Below are 20,986 nucleotides of genomic sequence, written 5' to 3'. Positions count from 1 at the left end.
ATTGAATTTATGAAGACAAAAAAAAAAAGCCATTTCATATTGAAGGACCAAGTTTTAGTGCAAGTGGCAAATTATAAAGGGTTCATCTGACACAGGCAGGCAGGTATTTCACATTTGGTATACGCAAATGCTTTCTTGACGTTACAGAAACCATTCTGCCAAGAAGACTGGATTCATCTCATGACATTTTCAAAGTCCCTTCTGCGCCTGCATTAGAGATGCTGTTTAATGAGACAAACGATCTCATCCAATTTGAACAGGGAGAGTCCGATGTGCTCAATTTAACACAAAGTGGAAATAAGTCTGTTTGGGTTGAGTGTTGCCCTCGCCAATAGTATTACACGTTTATGTACACGCTGTGTTTGGATGTTCTTTCTATGAGTGTGTGAGTTTTCTCCGGGTACTCTGCTTTCTACGGTGGCCGAGAGGTTCAAAACAACATTACAACATGTGAGACAAATTTCCATTTTGGAAAACATATTTACATATAAAACAAAATCACATTACCGTAACACATTTACAAGTCCTGAAACACATTTACATTTCAGAATCTCTGCCGGAAAGGGAGGGGCACGAGTCCCGATTTCACCCGGAAGTGATGACGGGAGTGAGTGAATCCGACTTGTGACGGACCGAGATGGAAAGCGATGGAGTCATGCCCCCCCGCAAACATTGTAGAGACTGACAACACGAACAACAAAACCGAGTTAATCGGTCCAAATGTTGTCCGCAAAAACGGGCAAAACATGACTTGGTTGCTTTCTATCTCCGTCCATTAACGTTAACAAGTCGGATTTTCATATGTTGTAATGTTGTTTTGCACCTCTCGGCCACCGTAGCTTTCCTCCAAATCTTCAAAAACATATAATACATGTAAGGTTAATTAGTGACCTTCAATTGTTCATAGATCCGTGTCCAGGGTTCATCCTGGAATTAGAAAAGGCAGTACAGAAGATGGAATGCTTTAAGACTTATGGATCTCTACTCATTGTTTTTTTTTTATTTAATGTCTCAAACAACTTTGCAGTACCGAATACCATCCATCCATCCATCCATCCATCCATCTTTTGAACAGCTCCATAAAATGAAGGGCCTGAAGCGCTGGAGCAGATCGTATCGCCAACAATAGATGAAGGCAGGTTACACCCTGGACAGGTCACCAGTCCATCACACATCACGCACAGAGAGACATACAATTACACCTATGGGCCATTTTAGAGTCACCAATTAACCTCTCATGCATGCTCTTAGGCTGTGAGAGGATGCTGCAATATCATGGAAAAAAAAAAAAAATCCCATGAGGGCACAGGGCGAAAATGCAAACTCCACACAGAAAAGCTCTGGTCTAGACTTGAACCCACAACTTTTCTGGGTATAAGGCAAGAGTTCCCACCAGGACAGACTGCATATAATCCCACCTCCTGCCTTATTGATTGGCATTTGATGCAAATGTTGCCCCTTCTGCTGCTTAAAAGAGAAACCAGGAGGAGCAGGTAAATACACAATGCATGATAATTAAATTTGTGATGGATTGATTGATCAAGTACAAGGGGTTGCTTCATTTGTGTGTGTGTGTGTCGGTGAAAAAGGCACCAGACTGTATACAGCTCTTTGGAAATCGTTTTCTTTTTCTTTTTTTAGGGGGGGAAAAAAAAATCCATCGGAAATAAAGCGGCTTAATGGGTAGAATTAGAGGGGTCTGAATCCAGGGTGGGATTAAGAAAAATTGTGTGAAATAAAAGAGCGAGTGATGAGGAATGACTGTGCGTCTGTGTGAAGGGCGGGAGGAGAGAGAGAGAGAGAGAGAGAGAGCAAGAGGGAGAGGGAGAGAGAGAGGGAGGGAGGGATAGGAGGCACATTTCCATCCAGACCTCTCCGTTTTTTCCAGAGCTTTTCTCTGCTCCGCGGCTCAGCGCAGCTCCCTATTGTTTAAACTGTGCGGCGGAAAAAAACAACAACCCAACAACAGCCCCACATCCCGCTTGTTGTGTGAGCGCATCCTGTGACTCTTTTTTTTTTATTTTTTATTTTTAATTTTTTTTGGTTGATCTGATGCTCGATTTTCGCCGCTCTGAATGCTGCATTCACTGTCAACTTCTCCTATTTCTCCACTTAGACTTGAGCTGCATCATGAATAGTTTGGGGGCACCTTTCAATCGCATACCTCTGGAATGGTGGGGATTACACAGCCGAGACCCGGAGAGCATGTAAACGCAGATGGAGTTTGGGATTTATTGCAAAATAAGGGAAAGATGACGGTCTTCTCACTGTGCTTGCTCTTGTGCGCAGATCTACTGGATTTAGCAGTCGGTAAGTCTGACCCTGTCATGTCATTTATTAAATTTTTTTTGTTACACGGATCGGGAGCCCATGACAGCCCCCCCCCCCCCCCCCCTTTTTTTTTTTTTAAATCCACGTATGACGGTTAACAAACTGCTAATGAGTTGAGAGATGCATATATGACAGCGGATTATAGATCTGCGAACTGACCATTAACAGGACAACCGGATGGAGGCGATCGGTGCCATGCTTTGCCTCATGCCAACTTTCCCCCTCCGCGCCAACCAAGTCGTGGAGGAGCGGATGGGGGAACAAAAAAAAACAAAAAAAAAAAACGCATAATGTGTCGGATTCAGCTCACACGTCTCATGTCGACCTTGCTCAGAGGAATTCCGAGAAGAGATGTAACGGCAGGCCTAGTTATGAATTTAGTCTTAATTCTTCTGCATTGACTATCGCGACCAGCACGCAATGACAGCGCCGACTTCTGCCCATGCTGGAGCGCACGCTCACGGTTTTGTGTTTGTCGGGGTGGTGTCGTGGCTTTTCTCCACACACCAGACAGTGCCTGAGCTCAACAGATATTAAAGTTGTTGCCGTGTGGGATCATAAAGAAACGTGAAAGTGCGTGTTTTCTCCACAGCCCTGCGCGCGGTGTGTGCGCGCGGCGGCACAGCGGTGCCATAAGTGTCGCGTGTTTTTTTTTTTTTTTTTTTTTCTTCTTCTTATTTATCCTCCGCTGACGTGTTTGGATTTCACAGGATGAAAAACATAACATTGATCTTTTTTTTTTTCTTTTTTTTTTTTGCACCACATACAATCTAATCCCGGATTTTCAGAAATATGTATGTAGTTTTAGGAATTACTAAGATGCGTCCTACATGTATCTTCTCCTTTTTGGGGGGGGATCGGATGTTGCACTGCAATTTTAAAAGGAAGCCACATTTAGTGGAAGATTTGCAACATATAAGGTCCTCCCGGTATAACATGCCTTCCTGCTCCCTGCTCCCTGCTCCCTGTTCTGATATTGTTAGTCCTCGCCTATGATTTGTGTGCATTTTATTTAATTTTTTTTCAGAGGCATTTTGTTTTGTACCAGATGATATTCATTATTTAAAGCTTGCATAGCTACAAGACTGCATAGAAGCACCTGATTTCTTCAGTGAGAGAAGCAGGAGTGTTTGACTCCTTCCCATTCTGCTGGAGTTGTGGGCTCACACTCACTGGACTGGCTGCTAGCGGTGTGGTCTTTGAAGGACTTCAGAGGAGAGTTCACTTCTGGCTACAACATCAGCATGCTGTACAAACTGACCCGCATAACCTCAGCTCTTAGCCCGGGATCTCGTTGTTTTGAAGTGTTTTTGGCCTTTGCCCAACCCTATAGGAAATCATTATGTCACTTGAGCTTAACATTGTGTTAAATGATAGTATACCTCGGGGGGGGGGGCTGACTTGGTGAGATTACGGTGCTGAACTACCCCCAGGTCCTAGACTGTGCCGGTACATAAGATTATCTCAGCAATGCAAACAATACTGATTTGGAAATGTTTATGTAACTGTTAGTACCAAACACACACTGTGGGATTTTTCAAGCAGGTGTTCGCCATGTTAACAGGAGTGAAAGGTAGAATTCAACCAACAACTCAATGGAATTAAGTTGCACTGACTTAATGCTCACATGGTTTGGCACCGTGGCTTTGATTCCCCTATGTATGTATTAAAAAATATAACAAGCAAACCGATCTTTATTTCCTTCATGTTTAATAAAATGAAATATATCTCTAAGTGCTTCAGTGGTACCAGACATATTTGCGTACAGCAGACCTGCGCACGTGTATGTCTATTTGTACATATTTGTACACACGTACAGTATGTATGCACAGACACACACAAACAGGTCACAGTGTGTACCCTAATAACAATAACCACCAACATTGTGTACCACATACAAATTGATATTTTTCAAGCCGGTGAGAGAGTTCGGGTAGGATTGTATTGTCATTGGATGGCTGCTTTTTGCCTTTGTCTCAACAAACTACATTCATAACATGAGTAGACCCATGAATTCTACTTTGTCAGTCTTTTCCTCGTGCACTTATTTTTCACAAATCACAGTAGTACGCCTCAATCAGTCATTCTTTATTCATTATGTACTTTGAGCACAGTGATATGTACCTCAGTGTTTCGCAGGTGATTAACAAAACCACCCAAAGGAAAAATAGCCACACCTCTATATCTCTATATTTACATCCCTCGTTACAATAGCACATCCACTCATCTGTATAACTCTATGCACTCTTCACAGCAAAATAAAGTACAAAAGCATGAAACCTGGAGACTAGTAAAGGATGCAGACTGTGAGCTCTTTAAAGCAGAGTGAAAGGTAAAACATTAACCAGTAACTATCGGGAGTTGAGTTGTGTTAGCTCATGGCCAGATTGCTTGGTTGTTTGAAACCTTGTGTTTTCAACTAAATGGATGTATAATATGAAGAGATTGGATGATGCTGGTTTGTCATTTTTCCAAATGTGTTTTTTTCACATATCAAACTAGAACTATATATGAACATTATATTTGTTTTTTGAACATTTTCCTTGTGTGTGTCAATGATGTTTCCCTTTAGGAACCTAGAACCACACAAACCGTCTCAAAATGTGTGTTACAACAATTCCTCCCCGCCACAATTCAGAGATGTGCCCCACACTGTGTTTCACTTTAGAGTCGAACTCGTTTCATCCTCTCAGTTGAAGTCCATGCATCATTGCTGTCTGCCAGATGTGTTCTCGTTTTAGCCTCTTTGGCACAGCTTCCTGCTTAATGCAGATGTGCTCATAAGCTAGTCATGGCTCCTGAAATTGAAACTTCTTCTTCGCTGTTCAGCATGTCGTGGAGTCGAAATTTTCAGAGCAGCCTACACACCCGGCGTCTGTAGGCCCGTGTTCCTCTAAGGGTTAATTCTTAAAAATACATATTTAATGGTTACATATTTATAGCTTGAGAGTATGGGGTGAAGTATGTAAGCGTGCTTCCCCAGACGAGGAACGTAAGAGTACAAAAGAAATCTGTGATCTCCCATATTACGCTTCTGTAGCAGACGCATGTGTTATGCATGTTACACCAGCTGTGGGAAGAACCATGTGGGTATGGTTATGCAACTAGGCTGCCTTTTAATAAAGCTAACACAGACATTTAAGATACTTGACACTCAAACGAATAATGTATTTTTTTTTTTCCTATCGTCAAAAGATGAAAAATATCAAACCATCAAAGCCACGCTAACAGTCTTATTTCCATTATATGATAGCGTAAAAGGAAATAATCCATTTTGAAATATTTCAAACCGGACGCAACAACAGTATCCCCAAAAAAAGGTGAAGGTACATTGCGTCTCGCATCAAATGACACAAAATATTATTTTTGAGAAGCTGTCATTTTTATTTGTTTCAAAACTGAGAATGTTCCTGTTCACACTTCCAGAATTGTCTGTAGCTCATTTATAGTCTGAGTTTTACTTCCCCTCGCTGCTTTAAGACTCCACACATTGAGGATAAAACTTTGAACTTTGGAGAATTTGGAGACATCTCCCCCTTTAACAAAAAAAAAAAAAAAAAAGACATCCTCAGTATTTAGTCAATCGTCGCTTCATTTTGCAGAAAATCTACAGACCTAGTTGCCATTTGTGAAAAATATGTTTGCACTGATACCACTTTTTTAATGGATGTGTCCAAGTATGAGCACTAAACTTTACTTGACTGATATGAGTACTTGTTAAATGCCACAAAGGCTAATTCCTACTCCACATGCAAACAATATGTGCAGCCTGCGTCGTCGCTATGCGCACCTCCAACAGCTTTACAGCCGGCATAGGTCAGTGTGTATTATGAACTGTAGACTGAACGACTGCGTAAACACACACACACACACACACACACACACACACACACACACACACACACACACACACACACACACACACACACACACACACACACACACACACACACACACACACACACACACACACACACACACTCCAGCTTGCTGTTAACGAGTGTATCACTCACACTTTAATCATGTGTGGCATGTAGCATCGTTGTCCTGTGAACCCAGAGCTTGTGTTCTCTTGCTTACCTGTGGGTGAAGTTGCTGACACATGACGTCACTTTGTACTTCGCCGAGATGTGTCGGGCATCTTTTTCCTGAGTACTCTCAACGATCCTATACTCCATACTGATATTGATACTTTCCTGCAGGATACACTCAGTTTGATTCTGTATCTCCTGCACCTCATCCATTGAAACTTTACACAGAACCACAGGAATCAGACACATTTCACAAAATTGGCATATTTGTATCTGATGGGTCTATATGCATTTCAGAAACGCGATAATTAAAAAGTCCAACTTTAACCTATTTTATAACACTTTGATTTCTTTTGGACTTTTTATGTAGTGACGCCAAACTTTATTTTGAAAACATCTGATCCTGTGTGGTTGTACTCGGCATGGTGGTTTTAGCATTTGGGTTTTTATTTAATTTAGCATGAAATTTAGTCTTATGTCTTTTATTGTTTTAACATTGGGAATATGTAAAAAAAATTAAGTGAATCAGATGACCTAGTCTCCATGCGCAACAAAATGAAAGTATTGACGGAATCAAACTGCATTAATCAGATTGATCAAAATCAGACAACTACCATCACATTATGCTGTTTACAGGATAACTTGAATATTCAGATCATGATCACATGTTTAGTCTAGATGTAAACAGGCTTGATTGTCAGCTGAGATCAGCTTCAGAACAAGTTGAATGAAGTCGGTGTCGAGGTCAAGGTTCATTTCTACCTGCCGTTCATCGCTGCTGATGACCTTCCACCATGTGATGCCGTTTAATAAGAAAGAAAAAAATACATGCTGTCTAACAGATCTGGTTTAAATGGTTGGATTCATCTCGATGTGGTTCATATGTTGCACACAGTATCTCCTTCCATTTGTGATTTTGGTGAAATCCAAAGGAGATTGATTTTCTCTTTTTACTTCTTTTTTTGTCCTGACAGCTCTCCTCCACAATGCTCCCCAAAAAAGAAAAGATAAAAAAAAAAAAAAAAAAACTAATAGGTTAGCTCAAAGTCATATTAATGTCCTTATAACAATGCAATTGAAGGAAGAACAGACTTGTTTCATAAAGCCAGAGATTTCTTTGAGATTAAAGAACACAGATAAGTGTTCAGAAAATGAATTTAAATTATATCAAATTGCTGCTTTTTGAAGTCAGTTTTTTTTCTTCTGACATGAGTTGGTGTAGCCAGTGTTGTTTGTTACAGATTCATCTTGTTCAGTTTTGTAGCCCAAGCTCAAGATGAAGCGTCATACAGACAAATGTTGGAAACCTTCTTTTTTAATTTACACTTAGAATAAAGCCTTTCTCGAAAGCCAGACTAATATCCTCCTCTCACAGTGTGCAACAACTGTATGTCTGATCAATTATGCCCCTTTCCCCAGATGATTACAAGTAGTGAATAAAGTGAACTGTTTTTTCTTTTCTTTATGTCTTGCAATTGTGTGTCCTCGGCGAAATGCAAGTGCAGCGGGGAGTGCTTTATGTTGGCTTCTGAATAGCCGAACAAAGGTTCAAAGAGCAGAGCAGTGCAAGGTGCTCCGATTTTATGCAGATTACGAAACGGGACACGCCAACTCTGCTGATTTGCCACCGGTCAGATGTGGAATCCATGGATATTACAGGGATAAGGAGGGGGCCAAAGGTGAAACGGATAGTGGGAGTTATAGAAAGTAGAGTTAAAACACAGAGCTTTGACTGTAGTTAACAATGCAGATGCAGAGGCAATGTAGAGCTGATGTGTAATGACACCGCTACAGGTGGTCGGCTGTAAAACTGAGCGAGAACTGCACTTGTCTTACAGTCAGATATATGTCTGTTTCCAGCAGATCGCCAGTTCTCCCTGTGCTATTTTCATTGCATGCTTTTCCCCCTAAAAAAACTCCAAACCATTTGTTGTAACATCCAAGATGTTACCTTGCCTTATGCCACAGCTCTCCAGGTCGCCTCACGGGCAGTGTGGACAGATTGAACAGGTACTGGATCGCGCTTTTGGTTTCCGGTGCACTTTGATTGTCTGCTGCTGATGGCTGGTCTTGACTCACAGGAATAGAGGGGGAGATATAAAGCTGGGAAATGGGTTGTGCATATGCCGCTATCTAACAATCACCAAGCTTTGCATCACTCCGCTGCTCTCAGAAGTTATATAAAATGATTATGTGCAGATTAGAAGCCATTTTTATTGCACTGCTATTGTCTCTTTGCTTTGTCATTTTAACTTAAAATAATTACATATACACACGTGTTTGTAATACAGGACCAGTTTTTTTTTTTTTTTATGTGAATTTGCCACAAGTGTTTTTTTATATTGAAAGTGAAGTATAAATGTTGGATGCATTTAGTGATTAATTTTATTTCTGGATTTAGTTCAGATTTTCACAGACCGTCCTAGGCTCAGCGTACAGTACACTGAAATAGGACGCAATTTAAAATCACACTATCTTTGAGTCGGTACCAAACCTATTTGTCTTCAATTTCTATTATGTATTCCACCGATACCTTCGCTGCAACAGTGAGTCCTCTCTTCTTAAGGTCTTTGCAGCTTGTGGAAATATACGGCATTAATTGCTGACAGGTGGTCGCTTCATCAAAAAATATGAACACAAGTCAATTAGACAAAATAACACGCAACACAACTTGTTTAGAGTTGACCTCTTACATGTCGCAAAAATACTTTGGCTCAAATTAGATGAGTAATACAATAAAATGGTGTCTGGATGTAGCTGAGAGCCTAACCGAGGGTAAAGAAAATCCAGTGACGCAGCAGTCAGTGCCGATACCACATACCGCTACCAATTGTCTCCCTCAGTGATCACCGTCAATTAAAATATGATTTTTGTTATGTCCACCTTTTAGACCCTGCCTTTTGTATCATGAAATCCCATTAAATGCAATGAAAGAGCAATATTAAAACTTAAAACAGGTTGGTGACCCAGAAATGACAGCCTTTGTTGAAGCGCTTCAGCCAGCTTTGTACGCGTTGACAAGTGTGCTAAAAACGAAATGGCTTTCACACAAAAATCTCAATGACCTGAAATAATCTTGATGATGTTATGCAGTTCCCACAGGACTTCAGTGAATATTTGAAGTTTATTGTCCAATTGTTAAGGCGATGTACTGCGACTGCTTTAAGTCAAAGGTATCTTTAGTGCTTGTATTGCGATGTGTATCAGGATGGAAAAGAACAGGGAGAGGAGATATAATTCTGGGAAGGATTTGGTTTAATCTAGATTTGATTGGACCACCAGAAGTATGCCGTAGCTCTGGGAGTACGACACAAAAATAAGCAAGCTGTAGATGACTGCTTTGGCTCACATCGCCCTTACCTGTGCTCTTGTTGGGTGGAGAGGAAATGATAAGAACAAACTGCTGCAGTCACACTATTCAGGAAGTACAAGTGTCAACAGGTTCACCTAATATTAAAACATCAACACTAAGCTGTTTGAAAATGTAAATATTTACTCACAAAACAGATTTAGAATGTTCTCAATTAAATTAAGATAGATTATGGGTGGCATCAGTGTGATAAAGCTGAACCAAAAACAAACACAAAGAAACCCAACGGAAACCATGAATTTATCCAGGCAGCGGGTCACAAACTACAAATACACAAAACAACATATAGATAAACACACTAATTGTTTCCCAAACGAAGCAAAAACTCAAACTCAAACACACAGGCTGCAGACCAGAGCAATACGGATTTGTATTATATTTTTTGCTTACATTAATTTTCCAAAACAAAAAAGAAAAAAAGAAATGCAGACTCACTAAGAAGAATGAAATAAATAAATAAATGAAAAAGAATACAAAGCAGCCAAATTGTGCCCAGACACTTCGGTCTGATATGGCTTTCTAACACTGAGCTTCCTCTACCTGCAGCCACATTGTCTGTTTTGCCCCTGACCAGCTGTGTCTGTTGTTGGATTTCCTGCAGTACAATACGTTCATTCATTTTCTTTTACCATGCTGCGTGCAGCATGTCAGCCTTGGATAACTGGACACTGAACCCCCCAGTGTAGCATCCCCACCTGGCCGACAGGTGGGTCTTATACCTTTATCAGAGCCAGTGTTCAGCCCTCACATTCAGCCTTACCGAAAGCTCTCCGACCTTTGTCTTGTTCCTCTAAAGAAACATATTCTCTCACACTTACATCCAAACACATTTCTATTTTCCACCCACAGGCTAAAACTCACAAACTCACGGCTATAATATTGAGACATGATGTTCACAAAAGAGCAGATACTCGATAGAAACGGAATAAATTCACACAAATGTTGTTTTCATTTTGCTTTTTATCCATTTTTATTTATTTATTTATTTTTATACGGCTTAATACAGCCTCGTATTTCACTGGGCTCAAGCGAATCCCACTTGACACTGGGCAACAGGCAGAGATACCCTCAGATAGATCACCAGAAACGCACACTGACGCCTAAAAGCACAGGGAGAACATGGAAACTGCTGTGAAGCCACAAGTAGAAATTTCTCTCCGTCACCTTAAACCAGAAATGATATTTATTGTAGTGCAACGCTTCAGGTTGTCTGGTTGAAGTTTCCATACCTGAAACGTCTGCTGTAATAACAAGGCAAGTTAGATTAAACATTGAAGATGTGATTTTTCTAAATTCTTACGGAGGTCGTGTTCTTTGTGAACTCGTTTCTGAGAAAAAATAAATAAAAATCCCATTACACATCTAACCTCTTATGATGTTAATTAACAAAACATGTCTGCAGTGGTTTTTCACGTCACATCTACGCGTACATTTGCTTTTCGCACCGAGGCAGTGGTGCTCTTGAAAGAAACCTTTAGCGTTTCTCCAGAGCCATCTGCTGGAATAGCATGGCAGTTTGGAAACCTTCGACAAAAGCGATGAGCCACAGGTGAGGCAATATCACAATCTCGGAATTAGCAAAGATGGTTGCTGTTTGTTTTTCGCCGTGACACCATTCCAACCACACGCTTTGACATTTGGAACCAAGTGAAGTGTGGCCTTTTCTGTGAAGCCAGTCACTGGAAAGCCATTATCATATCTTATTTACACCGAGCATCTTCAGCTATGGGGTTTGCATTCAAGATGACTTGTTGCGTGGTATTCTCGGACCCCAGGGGTGGACCAGAGGGCGTGCGTCTTCCACAATGCAAATAATGCAGCAGAGTCTGTAACCATCGTGACAAATCTGTCCTCCCCCACTGCCACCACAACAGCCCCTGGCAAGGAAAGGAAGAGGGAGACAAAAGGAAGATGCCCTGCAAAAAAAATGAACCCTTTGTGACTAAAATACTTTTCTGGTTTCCAGAAGTGATGTTCCACATGATCAAATGGTAAAGCCTCTGATTATTAGAGACAACTAAAGGCTCGGGGTCAGAAGTTCAAGCAGCACTGGAACTTTCCCTACAACCCTCATGGACCTTCATATGCAAATACAGGCTGACTTGTTGATAACAGGCTTGCGTAGGAGTTCGGAGCAACTTGGATTCCTTGAGCATCTGCCGGTTTGCAGATGTATATATATATATAAAAAAAAAAAAAAGAGTTGAGACGCGTCCCTCTAGAATGGTCTCCCACATCAGCTACTCACTGAAAACCATGACATTCCTGGTTGTGATTTAAAGTGAGTGATATTCTCTGCCCTCTTCACATCAAATCGCATTTCATTGTAAGATACTTTTTCTTTTTTTTTATTTCTTCCAAAATTAGCAGTCAGCATCACCGGGGATTTCTTGACGGGCTTTATCAGCAGGTTTCACTATAGTCTCTCCTCACTGTTTCCTACATGCAAATGTGGATTATGCGATTTTGCTTATCGTGTTCAAACATGGCTGCTGAGCAATAACAATTGCTCTGCCACTGCGTCTTCACATTAGTCTACTTATTAAAGATGACGAGGACTGCCTTCTGTATGATACATGACACTTATCTCATGCATCCACGGTTCACTACAAGGGGGCTTAGGCTTCCGGGAGTAATGCTGCTGTGCACGGACGACTTTTCATCAATTGTCACTCTGATTCTTTGCAGTTTTTTTTTATTGATATATTTATATATAGAAGGACCTGACACTGCGCACACCAAAGTTTCCCTTTCCCTTAACAGCAGAGAACATAAGGCCCGTGGGCCAAAACCGACCGCAAGAGGCTCCAATCTGGTCCCACCAAGCAAGGTCGTTATAAAGGATTTATACAAGTTTGTTTTTTTTGACATTTCATTGTGTTTTGTACCAGAATGTTTCAGTAAAATTGACTTTATGTTAAGGTTGTAATAAGTTTTAGTACTAACTGTTTGATCTTGCAAAAATATAGACAATTTCATTACATCCACTGTGACCGCAACAAAGAAAAACTTTGAAGTGTAAACTTAAAAGGTTGTTATAGAAATATTTTACCAGTCTGCTCAAGATGAAACTGGACTGTATGTGGTCCCTGAAGTAAATTAAATCTTATTTATTAATAATCTTGTATACAGCTTATATACATGTGTATGTATATATATATATATATATATTGTATACATCTTTGTATTGGTTCAGTTATGTGCTTTTAAATAACCATAACATATTTGGTGTTTGCTTTGTTCAATATCAACTGGTCCTACAATTTGACAGCTGCCGGGGACACTTGCCCTTGGATTCTAGCGCGTCCCTACATCAGAGGTTTTACTGTATACAGAATTATACTCAGGGTTTACGTTTATTGTATTCTGGCTAATTCCCATTATTGCTGTTAATGGTAATAATATGTTTAAGCCTCTGTATTTTATATATCCACTCTTGAGGATTGCTTTATTCCTAAACGTGATTAACAATGCTTTTACCTAAGAGAAACATCCTGTTCTTCATCTCATAATTTCAAGCTATTTAATGCTTCCATATACGCGCATTATGTAGGAACCCTAAATATCCCAAATCGCAGCTTTGCTTTGTCAGTTAGAATTCTTTTTTCTTTTTTTTTTTTTTTTTTTCATATGTCTAGAGCTATTCAAAGCCATCTGAGACCGTGAATGCAGCATCGCGGAGGTTTCATGAAAAGTCCAGATTAGAAGGGAAAAAGGGAAGAGATGGCAGAAGAAGGAAAAAAAACAAACAAAAAAATAAAACGCCTCTAATCTGCACGTTGACGTCACTTGGATGGGCTGAAGCTGTGCAGATGGGAGTAAGGAAGGATTGTGTGGGCTACGTATCTTATGACAACAGATTATTTCCTTTCATGCATGCTGACCTCCTCCATATGAGCCACAGAGACTTTTTTTTTTCTTTTCCTCTCCACCCCTCGGGGTAGGACGCCTAGATTTTCTATCGTGACTGGGGGAAAAAAAGAATCATGAAGACGTCAATCTGGAGTCACAGGAGCAGGTATTAGTGAAGTTCCACAGGCAGCCAGTCTATGATACGACGAGCTTCCGTGTTCATCCTATAACATCTGTCATTTACGATAACATTTATCAGCAAACCTTTTGATCCGCTGCAGAACTTGTCATGCAAGTTCAGGGAATTAATCTCCCCAACACGTGACATGAATTATACAATAACAGAGAAGGAATCATTTCCTGCTTTAGATTTCATTTCACTGCCCCGTTTTTTTTTGTTTTGTTTTGTTTAAGCAAGAAGCTTAATATTGCTTTGACTCTTAGGGTGGTTACACTGGACATTTTGCAACGTACTACTTCATTCAGATTTTTTTATAAAAAGGCAGGAGGACTGTGATGATCTAATTTAATCCTGCCCAATAAAGCTGTCAGTGTTAATTTGACTCCAGACGAAATCTGCCTTATGCCTTCTACCTGGTAAATTGCTGCCACAGTCAAATGTTGCCAAGGAAAGTGGAACAAAATATTGTCTGCGAGCAGCTGTAATGAGTCTTTGTTAATCGCTCGCAGAGCTGTTTCTCAGAAGAATTAGCATGTGACGTGGCGGGACATAACGCGGGGTCATTGGATGAGCCAGTTTCTTTGTGGTTGTGATCTCATGAGGCCTGCAGGCATGGAGTTTCAAGATGTTCACTGTTAAAAAAAACAAAAAACATCGGTGCTTAACATTTATGCCGGTATTGTTCCACAGAGCACTTATCAAGCAGTGTTATCTTACTTACTGAAAGTTACTCGAGATGCGAGTCCCTCATCATTTTCTTTAGATAACATTTCTAAGCTGAAAGAAAATAATGTTTGAGAGGCTGTTTGTCAAACCTCCTTCACCATGTTTACTTCTCGTATTCAGCTTTTGTCGCATTTGTTCCGTTTCTTAGGAGCTTACATCATGTTTCCTGGTACATTTAACATAGAACATAGTCTAGTTGTACATCTGTAGTCAGACAAAGAGAATCAGTATGGAGGTGGAAATGTAGATGTTGACTATCAAGGCTGAATATTTTTCTCAACTATTACAATGGATAAATATTTTTTGGAGTTCTTAAATGGCTAAGGTTACATTAGATTGACTGGTGTTTTGCTTAATATCCATAAACAATAAATGGAAACGTGGTTTTGTCATCCCTCTCAAGTATCAGAACATGTTTTTTTTCAGAAGTTGCTATAATTCTGCCGTTCTCCTTTGTTCAGATATACAGGAGCGTTTTTTTTTCCTTCTTAGTTCCAAGGTGATTACTCGGTAAGAACAACAAAAGCTAAGTTTCTCTTTCTCTGGCTTCCGATCATTGTGTCGACTCATCTGTGCTCATTTTGCTTAGTCGACAACATTAGGCGGAGGATCTGTCAATAGGTCACGTCACTTATGACACGTTAGAGTTCCCCTTTTGCTAAAAGCTGGTGTCATCTTTACCAATTTCCCCTCTTATTAAAAATACTCTGTCTGATACTATGCAGTATATTATCCCTCTACAAGCATGTTTTTCTTTCGCTCCTTGGGTTTCCTCCCACAACCCAAACAAATGCATGGCGGTATCAGTTGTTTGTGAGGGTGTGTATGTAATTGTCTGCCTCTTTCTCTCTGTGCTGAATTGCATTGTGTGATGGGAAGTTAGAGGAATGGATGAAAAGATAGATGTCACCTCTGTTTTCGGTTTAGATAAGAAAAAAAAAAACATATTTCCTCCACTATTCGGTTTCTTGCTGCCTTTGATACCAGTAGATTTGTTGTCATGAAGCACAAGACATGTTTTATATTGCTGCGAGCACAAGTAATAACAGTCACATTCCTAATATTTCTACAACAGTTGATATATTGTGTTATATTACTATTATCATGCAGATGAGCATAATTTATTTAGATTATGGCTGGAAAAAGTTTTTTGTTGTAGCAGAATAATATAGAGGGGATTTATGTTTTTTTTTTGTTGTTTTTTTTTTCCGAAGTTGCACTGTTTCTGTCCTGTGGGTAAAAGTTACCCACACCATAATTTTGTATTCCTTGTGCAGTTTATACTTAAACAATGGATGGCCAAGCCCAACAGGCTCAAAAACTAATTTATCTCGTGTGTTATTAGACATCTCATTACATCAAGATTCTAAGTAACCAGACTGTAATGAAAGTGATGAATATCAGGTGGGAATAGGGAAAATGGAAAGCCTGCGCAGGGTCTTTGGCTGCGACGCAGTGAAGTCAGCCCTCGGCCATGGATCAAGTTTGTGCTGAAACACCCCCACTGGATTGTACTTAATCAAACTTGGAGAGCAGCATGGGGAAGTGATGGCGAGAGGAAAAGGGGAGTAGGTGGAAAACGGCCTGGAGACCCGCGCACTTTAAGTGTGAAATAAGGAGATTGGCAGACAAGAGAGTTTAAGCGAACTCTCGAGTCAAGGGTGTTGATAACAAAAAGAAAGTGGTGATCCTCATGTTATCTGGGACTTGGATTCCCTTAAAACACGCCTCAGAGTGATTCTTCCTGGGATGGACAGCAATGTGAACTGCAGTGATATAAATGATCATTTCCTGTTAACTGAAGACACTATATGAACAAGGTAATCTTTACTGTACTGTGGTTGAATATACTTATTTCCATCTATTTTGTAGATTTATGGTAAAAATTGTCGATAATGACGAGGGATTTTATCAGTATGCCTTTATTTCTTTAGTGAGGAAAGAATATGAGTACCCAGTACTTTCCTCTCAGGACACTTGTTTCCATTAATATACTTGAAAATACTCTGGAAAACTGTTTGGACTTACTTTGGCTTTTCACCCAAGTTATTTAAGAAACTAATCACTAAATATTGAATTCAACTACGCAGCGCCTCAATAGTGTCAGATTTAGATTGAGTGAAGAAAATTATTTTGAACATCAGCTGCTCTGATGGTGAACGTGCTTTGAAACCTAAAAGGACAATATTTATGGTCAATTAATGGAATTTCTCGCAGCTTTTTTTCATTTTTTTTTTCATATAGCTATTATGCCATATTTATTTTTAAACCTGTAAATATATGTGACGAAAAATGTATGTGACCCCACCAATTTACCATGAATTAACTTAGAATACCACAGTCCTATACTTCCTGTACATATTTGCACATTTACTTTATATTTAAGGATATTTCTTCAGATTAATAAAGTAATTCCATTCTATTCTATTCTAGTCCATTCTATTCACTGCAGTTTGCTTAACCATGGTCACTGTTGTCTAACCTGCCGCATTTTAAACAATATTTTTACTTAACGCATTTAATATTTCACAATATATTAGATAAATACGTATTAACCAATTGCATATCCCAAAAAATATCCTTTTTACATTGTTCTGTTAAGACAGAATTTCTTTTTTCCCCAAAATCCATTAAACAAATGTCATCGTTTTGAGTTTAAGAGAGTAGGTTTGACATGCCAAAAAGTGACGAAAAACAAACAACCATTAACAAATCGAAACAACAGAATAACTCTGAATTTCTTTCAGAGTACATTCATAAGTAATGACCTAAAATTGGATCGTCCTGGTATTTGTTCTGGTTGAAAATAGGAACAAGCTTTAGTGTTAACAGTTTTTGGAGTTTTTTTTTTGTTTTTTTATCTCATGTAACATGAAATTTGCATACTTGTGTATTTTACATGTATGTAATTACCTAATTGAATGTTCACTTACCAATACTGAAATTTTTTTTTGGTTTTCACTCTAAATCTATGTGTCAAATAGACTCTGATACGTATTTATTACCATCAGGATTACAGTCGACTGAATGTCAAGGGTTGGCTTGGTTGGTAGAGTGATCGTCTCTCATTCAGAAGGTTGCAGGTTCAATCCCCTTGTGTTTTTGAGCGAGACACTGAAATGGATGGATTGAACACCTCGCATGGCAGCCGCCTCCATTGGTGTGCGAGTGGGTGAATATGATTAACAGTGGAAAGTGCTTTGGGGACTGCTCAAGCGGTGGACAAGCACAACATACGTAAGTGAAATCCATTAACCATTACATTCGAGAAGAAACGTTCATGTCAAATTATCCCCAGTTGAGGAAACAACATAGTTCATGTGTGATAAAAATATAGGTTTCGAGTCGGTTGTGTGACTTGGCAGCCTTGGCCGTGCACTTTCTTCATCTTCATGACGACCAGCTGAGTAAATGTTGCGTTGTGGTGAAGGCTGTGAGGGTTTTGTTCACAAAAATACCACCGCATTTAAATAGATATGAGAAATCTCCACCCAGTAGTTTTTTAAGGGAGGTGCACAGCCTAATCACATTGGCAAGGACAATATTTGTTGCAACAAGGAGCATGTTGTCATTTATTATTTTTGGATATTGGAGCCTCACTTTAATAAGTATGAGGAAATAATTAGATTTGGTTTTGCACAAGTGGAGGAAGTGTTCACTCGTGTCAAAATATTTTGCCGGTATTCAGTCATACTCCCGAGTTGGATTGTAGTTTTTCCCTATATGTCTTAAATGTTAGTTTGGCACCTGTTTGGCAAAAGCAGCCGCAAAGTTGAGTTGAATTGCTTTCCTGTCATTTCAGCAGTTTGATTTACGCACCCACTCAGCTGCTCAGTTTCCTCATGTGGCTGCCTCTTCCAAGGGGAGTTGAATGTAAGAGAAAGCTCACATTAGTCCTCGTCACAGCTGACTGAACATTAGGCTACATTCTGCAGGATAGTGAGACCTCCATCATGTCACTGCAACACTCTGGGATAGAAACGCCAGTTTCAGGATGCAGTCAAATTGCAGATTCAATAGAGTGTATTATCAGTTTTGTTTGCCACTTTATCTAATCCCATTTTCCATGCACGCCCCATAAATATGTATGCCTGGCCTCGATTTTCGCAGGAAAAATGAGAAAAATATCAGTGCGCTTTGACTGGATTGAAATTCAATGAAATGTCCTTGTTATCAGATGTTAGACGTCTGATGCCACAAACAACAAAACAGATGTTACGCAATTAAAAGTAGCCCAGTATTACATCTTTATTTCATTATTTCACAACAGGGCAGATATGTGTATGTCACACGGCTGAACAGGAAGCAGATTTCTTTTTTTCCTGGGTGGGGGTGGTGGGGTGGGGTGGGGTGGTGGGGGGGGGGGTTGGCAGATCAAATATCAGTGCTTTTGAATCCCAAATTAACACATTCATCACAGCTGAGATAAATGTGAAAAAATAATTGCCATTATGAGTTTTTGTAAATCATCTCCTTTTGGTATGATGGATTGGACGAGATTGGGAGATGACTATTTACTCTTCTTTCTAGAATTAAACTGTATTGTGAAGTAGACATCTGTCACCCTCCAGAGGCAGCCCGGCAATACTCCCCGCCCCCTCCGTTTTCACCCATCTCCCCCTGATTGGGCCACACTGAGCTATCAGTGTACAGGAAAATAATCTCAGAATGAAGACTAAAATGAAGATCGTGGCAGTGGTTATGTCGTGCTATTCATAACTCCCATTCCTTAATCACTCCATCTGAGGCTGCACAGCCGTTAATATTAATCCCATTGTTTAAGCTCCACCCACGAGGAAAAGGCATCAGCTGACGAAAGGATTAAAGTAAATAGAGCAAGAAAAATATCCTGTCTTTAGCAGCACGTTTGTTGTTGTTGTTTACGATCTGATGCGCATTGGATGGAAAATTAAAATCACCCCCGCTGGTATTGATAAGCCCACCGGAGATTTCAGCAACACCTGCTCTGCCTATATCCACTTTCCTTCGCTATTATACTGTTTAAAGTCTTAGTTTAGTCGGGAGAACGACAGCTTTATGACAAAAGCTGCTGTAAAACGCGGCCCTGGAAAATTACTCACTGCAGTCGTGTAAACAGCTTATGAGCAAATCTCGTCCAATCAGAGAGAGTTAACCCTTTCTTAGGCATGCGAATATGTTCAGTGATTGTTTTTCTGCTTTTGGAGACAACGGCGGTGTGTAGAGCGGACAATAGTGTCACCACTGGTACCTGAGTAATGCCCTTTGCAGATGAAACTAATTGAGGTTTGTGTAAGAGAAAGTTTATATCTGGTTATTATAGTTTCTATAGTAATTCTCATTCTTGCCTTCATCTGAAACTGATTTAGTGAGGCTTCAGTGGACGGACAAGTGAGGTGAAACTGCAGATCTGGGTCATAACTTTAGATATGTTGACTGAAATAACTATTGAGATTACGGAGGTACTTTCCTTTGATTTGGAAAACAAGTTTGTAACCGGAAGTTTGCTGATTTGAATTATAATGCTGTGGCTCCCCGAGCAAGGCGCCATCCAGCACATGATCTGCTGTGACGACCCAACCGAGAAGCACCACCAAAGTACAGAACATTTAGATTGCTTGGGCAGGACATGTAACATTTTTATATCGTTCATACATATAAAACCAACAATCATCCGCTTAGCTTGAAGCGATGGCATTTACAACTGAAGATTTTATCCATGTGACACTAATTAACAGTTTGTTTACAAAATGTCTGAATGCACAGTAACTTACAGATGCATTTTACTTGTGCGCATGATTTAACACTTTTAATGAGTTGTTTTTTTATTCTTTCAAGGAAAAACCGAATTAAGCAAACATCCTTGGCTGCACTTAGTTTTTGGAATTGATGTCACTTTCGAACAATCTGTAAACTTAAAGCCTCACACAACAGGCACTGAGTTCAGGATTTGCTCAGTGGGTGACTGTGCTTGCTTCTTATAGCGCTAAGAACTTCAAAGTTTCATCCAGAAACTGCATGGTGGCAGTATATTGATGTATTAACTTCAGTGGTTTCCATGAGAGGGGGAAATAAAGAGTAGTGGCTGACAGAAAAGGTAGATTTGCATGCAGACGTCTCTATAAACACCACATAAGATAATTATACTATGGCAGTTGTTTTGCTGGTATATAGATATTTTTATGTGCAGTTTGATGCTATTCTCAGGGCATCCTTTGCATTCAGACGCTGTCACAGCAGTTTCTAGAAAGTGTCTATCACCATCCGAACATATCCTGTTTATTAGATGACATTGCCATCCTCCCGCTCCTGATAGATACTGATATGTTTAGTATGCTCATGTCGCCTAGTGTTAAAATTGATATTTAAAAACCAGATCAGCACAATATAATATTGCAACAGAAGGTAAGGCGGTGTGAGCGTGGGACGGAAAAAGAGAGGGATAAGAGGTTGACAGCGACAGGATTACAACATGTGACCAAAGCGTCCATTCACAGCCCAGTAAAGAAGGTCAAA

General features: G+C 39.9%; 1 protein-coding gene across 2 annotated transcripts in view; it reads left to right on the top strand.

Moving 5' to 3' along the window:
• The first annotated feature begins 1,823 nt into the window (after window positions 1-1,823).
• igsf21a (immunoglobin superfamily, member 21a) overlaps window positions 1,824-20,986 on the top strand; it is a 178,943-nt gene continuing 159,780 nt past the window's right edge. Inside the window, exon 1 of one of the 2 annotated variants that reach the window (XM_080460822.1) lies at window positions 1,824-2,310. In XM_080460822.1, the coding sequence (XP_080316948.1) occupies window positions 2,172-2,310 (139 nt within the window). In that variant the 5' untranslated portion in view covers window positions 1,824-2,171. The remainder of the gene's footprint in view (window positions 2,311-20,986) is intronic. The other variant, XM_080460821.1, reaches the window with a different exon arrangement.

This window comes from Lipophrys pholis (assembly GCF_963383615.2).
Source record: "Lipophrys pholis genome assembly, chromosome: 4".
NCBI classification, from domain to species: Eukaryota; Metazoa; Chordata; class Actinopteri; order Blenniiformes; family Blenniidae; genus Lipophrys; species Lipophrys pholis.
The sequence above is the reverse complement of the archived record's forward strand: the minus strand, read 5'-3'. Positions and strand labels throughout refer to the sequence as shown.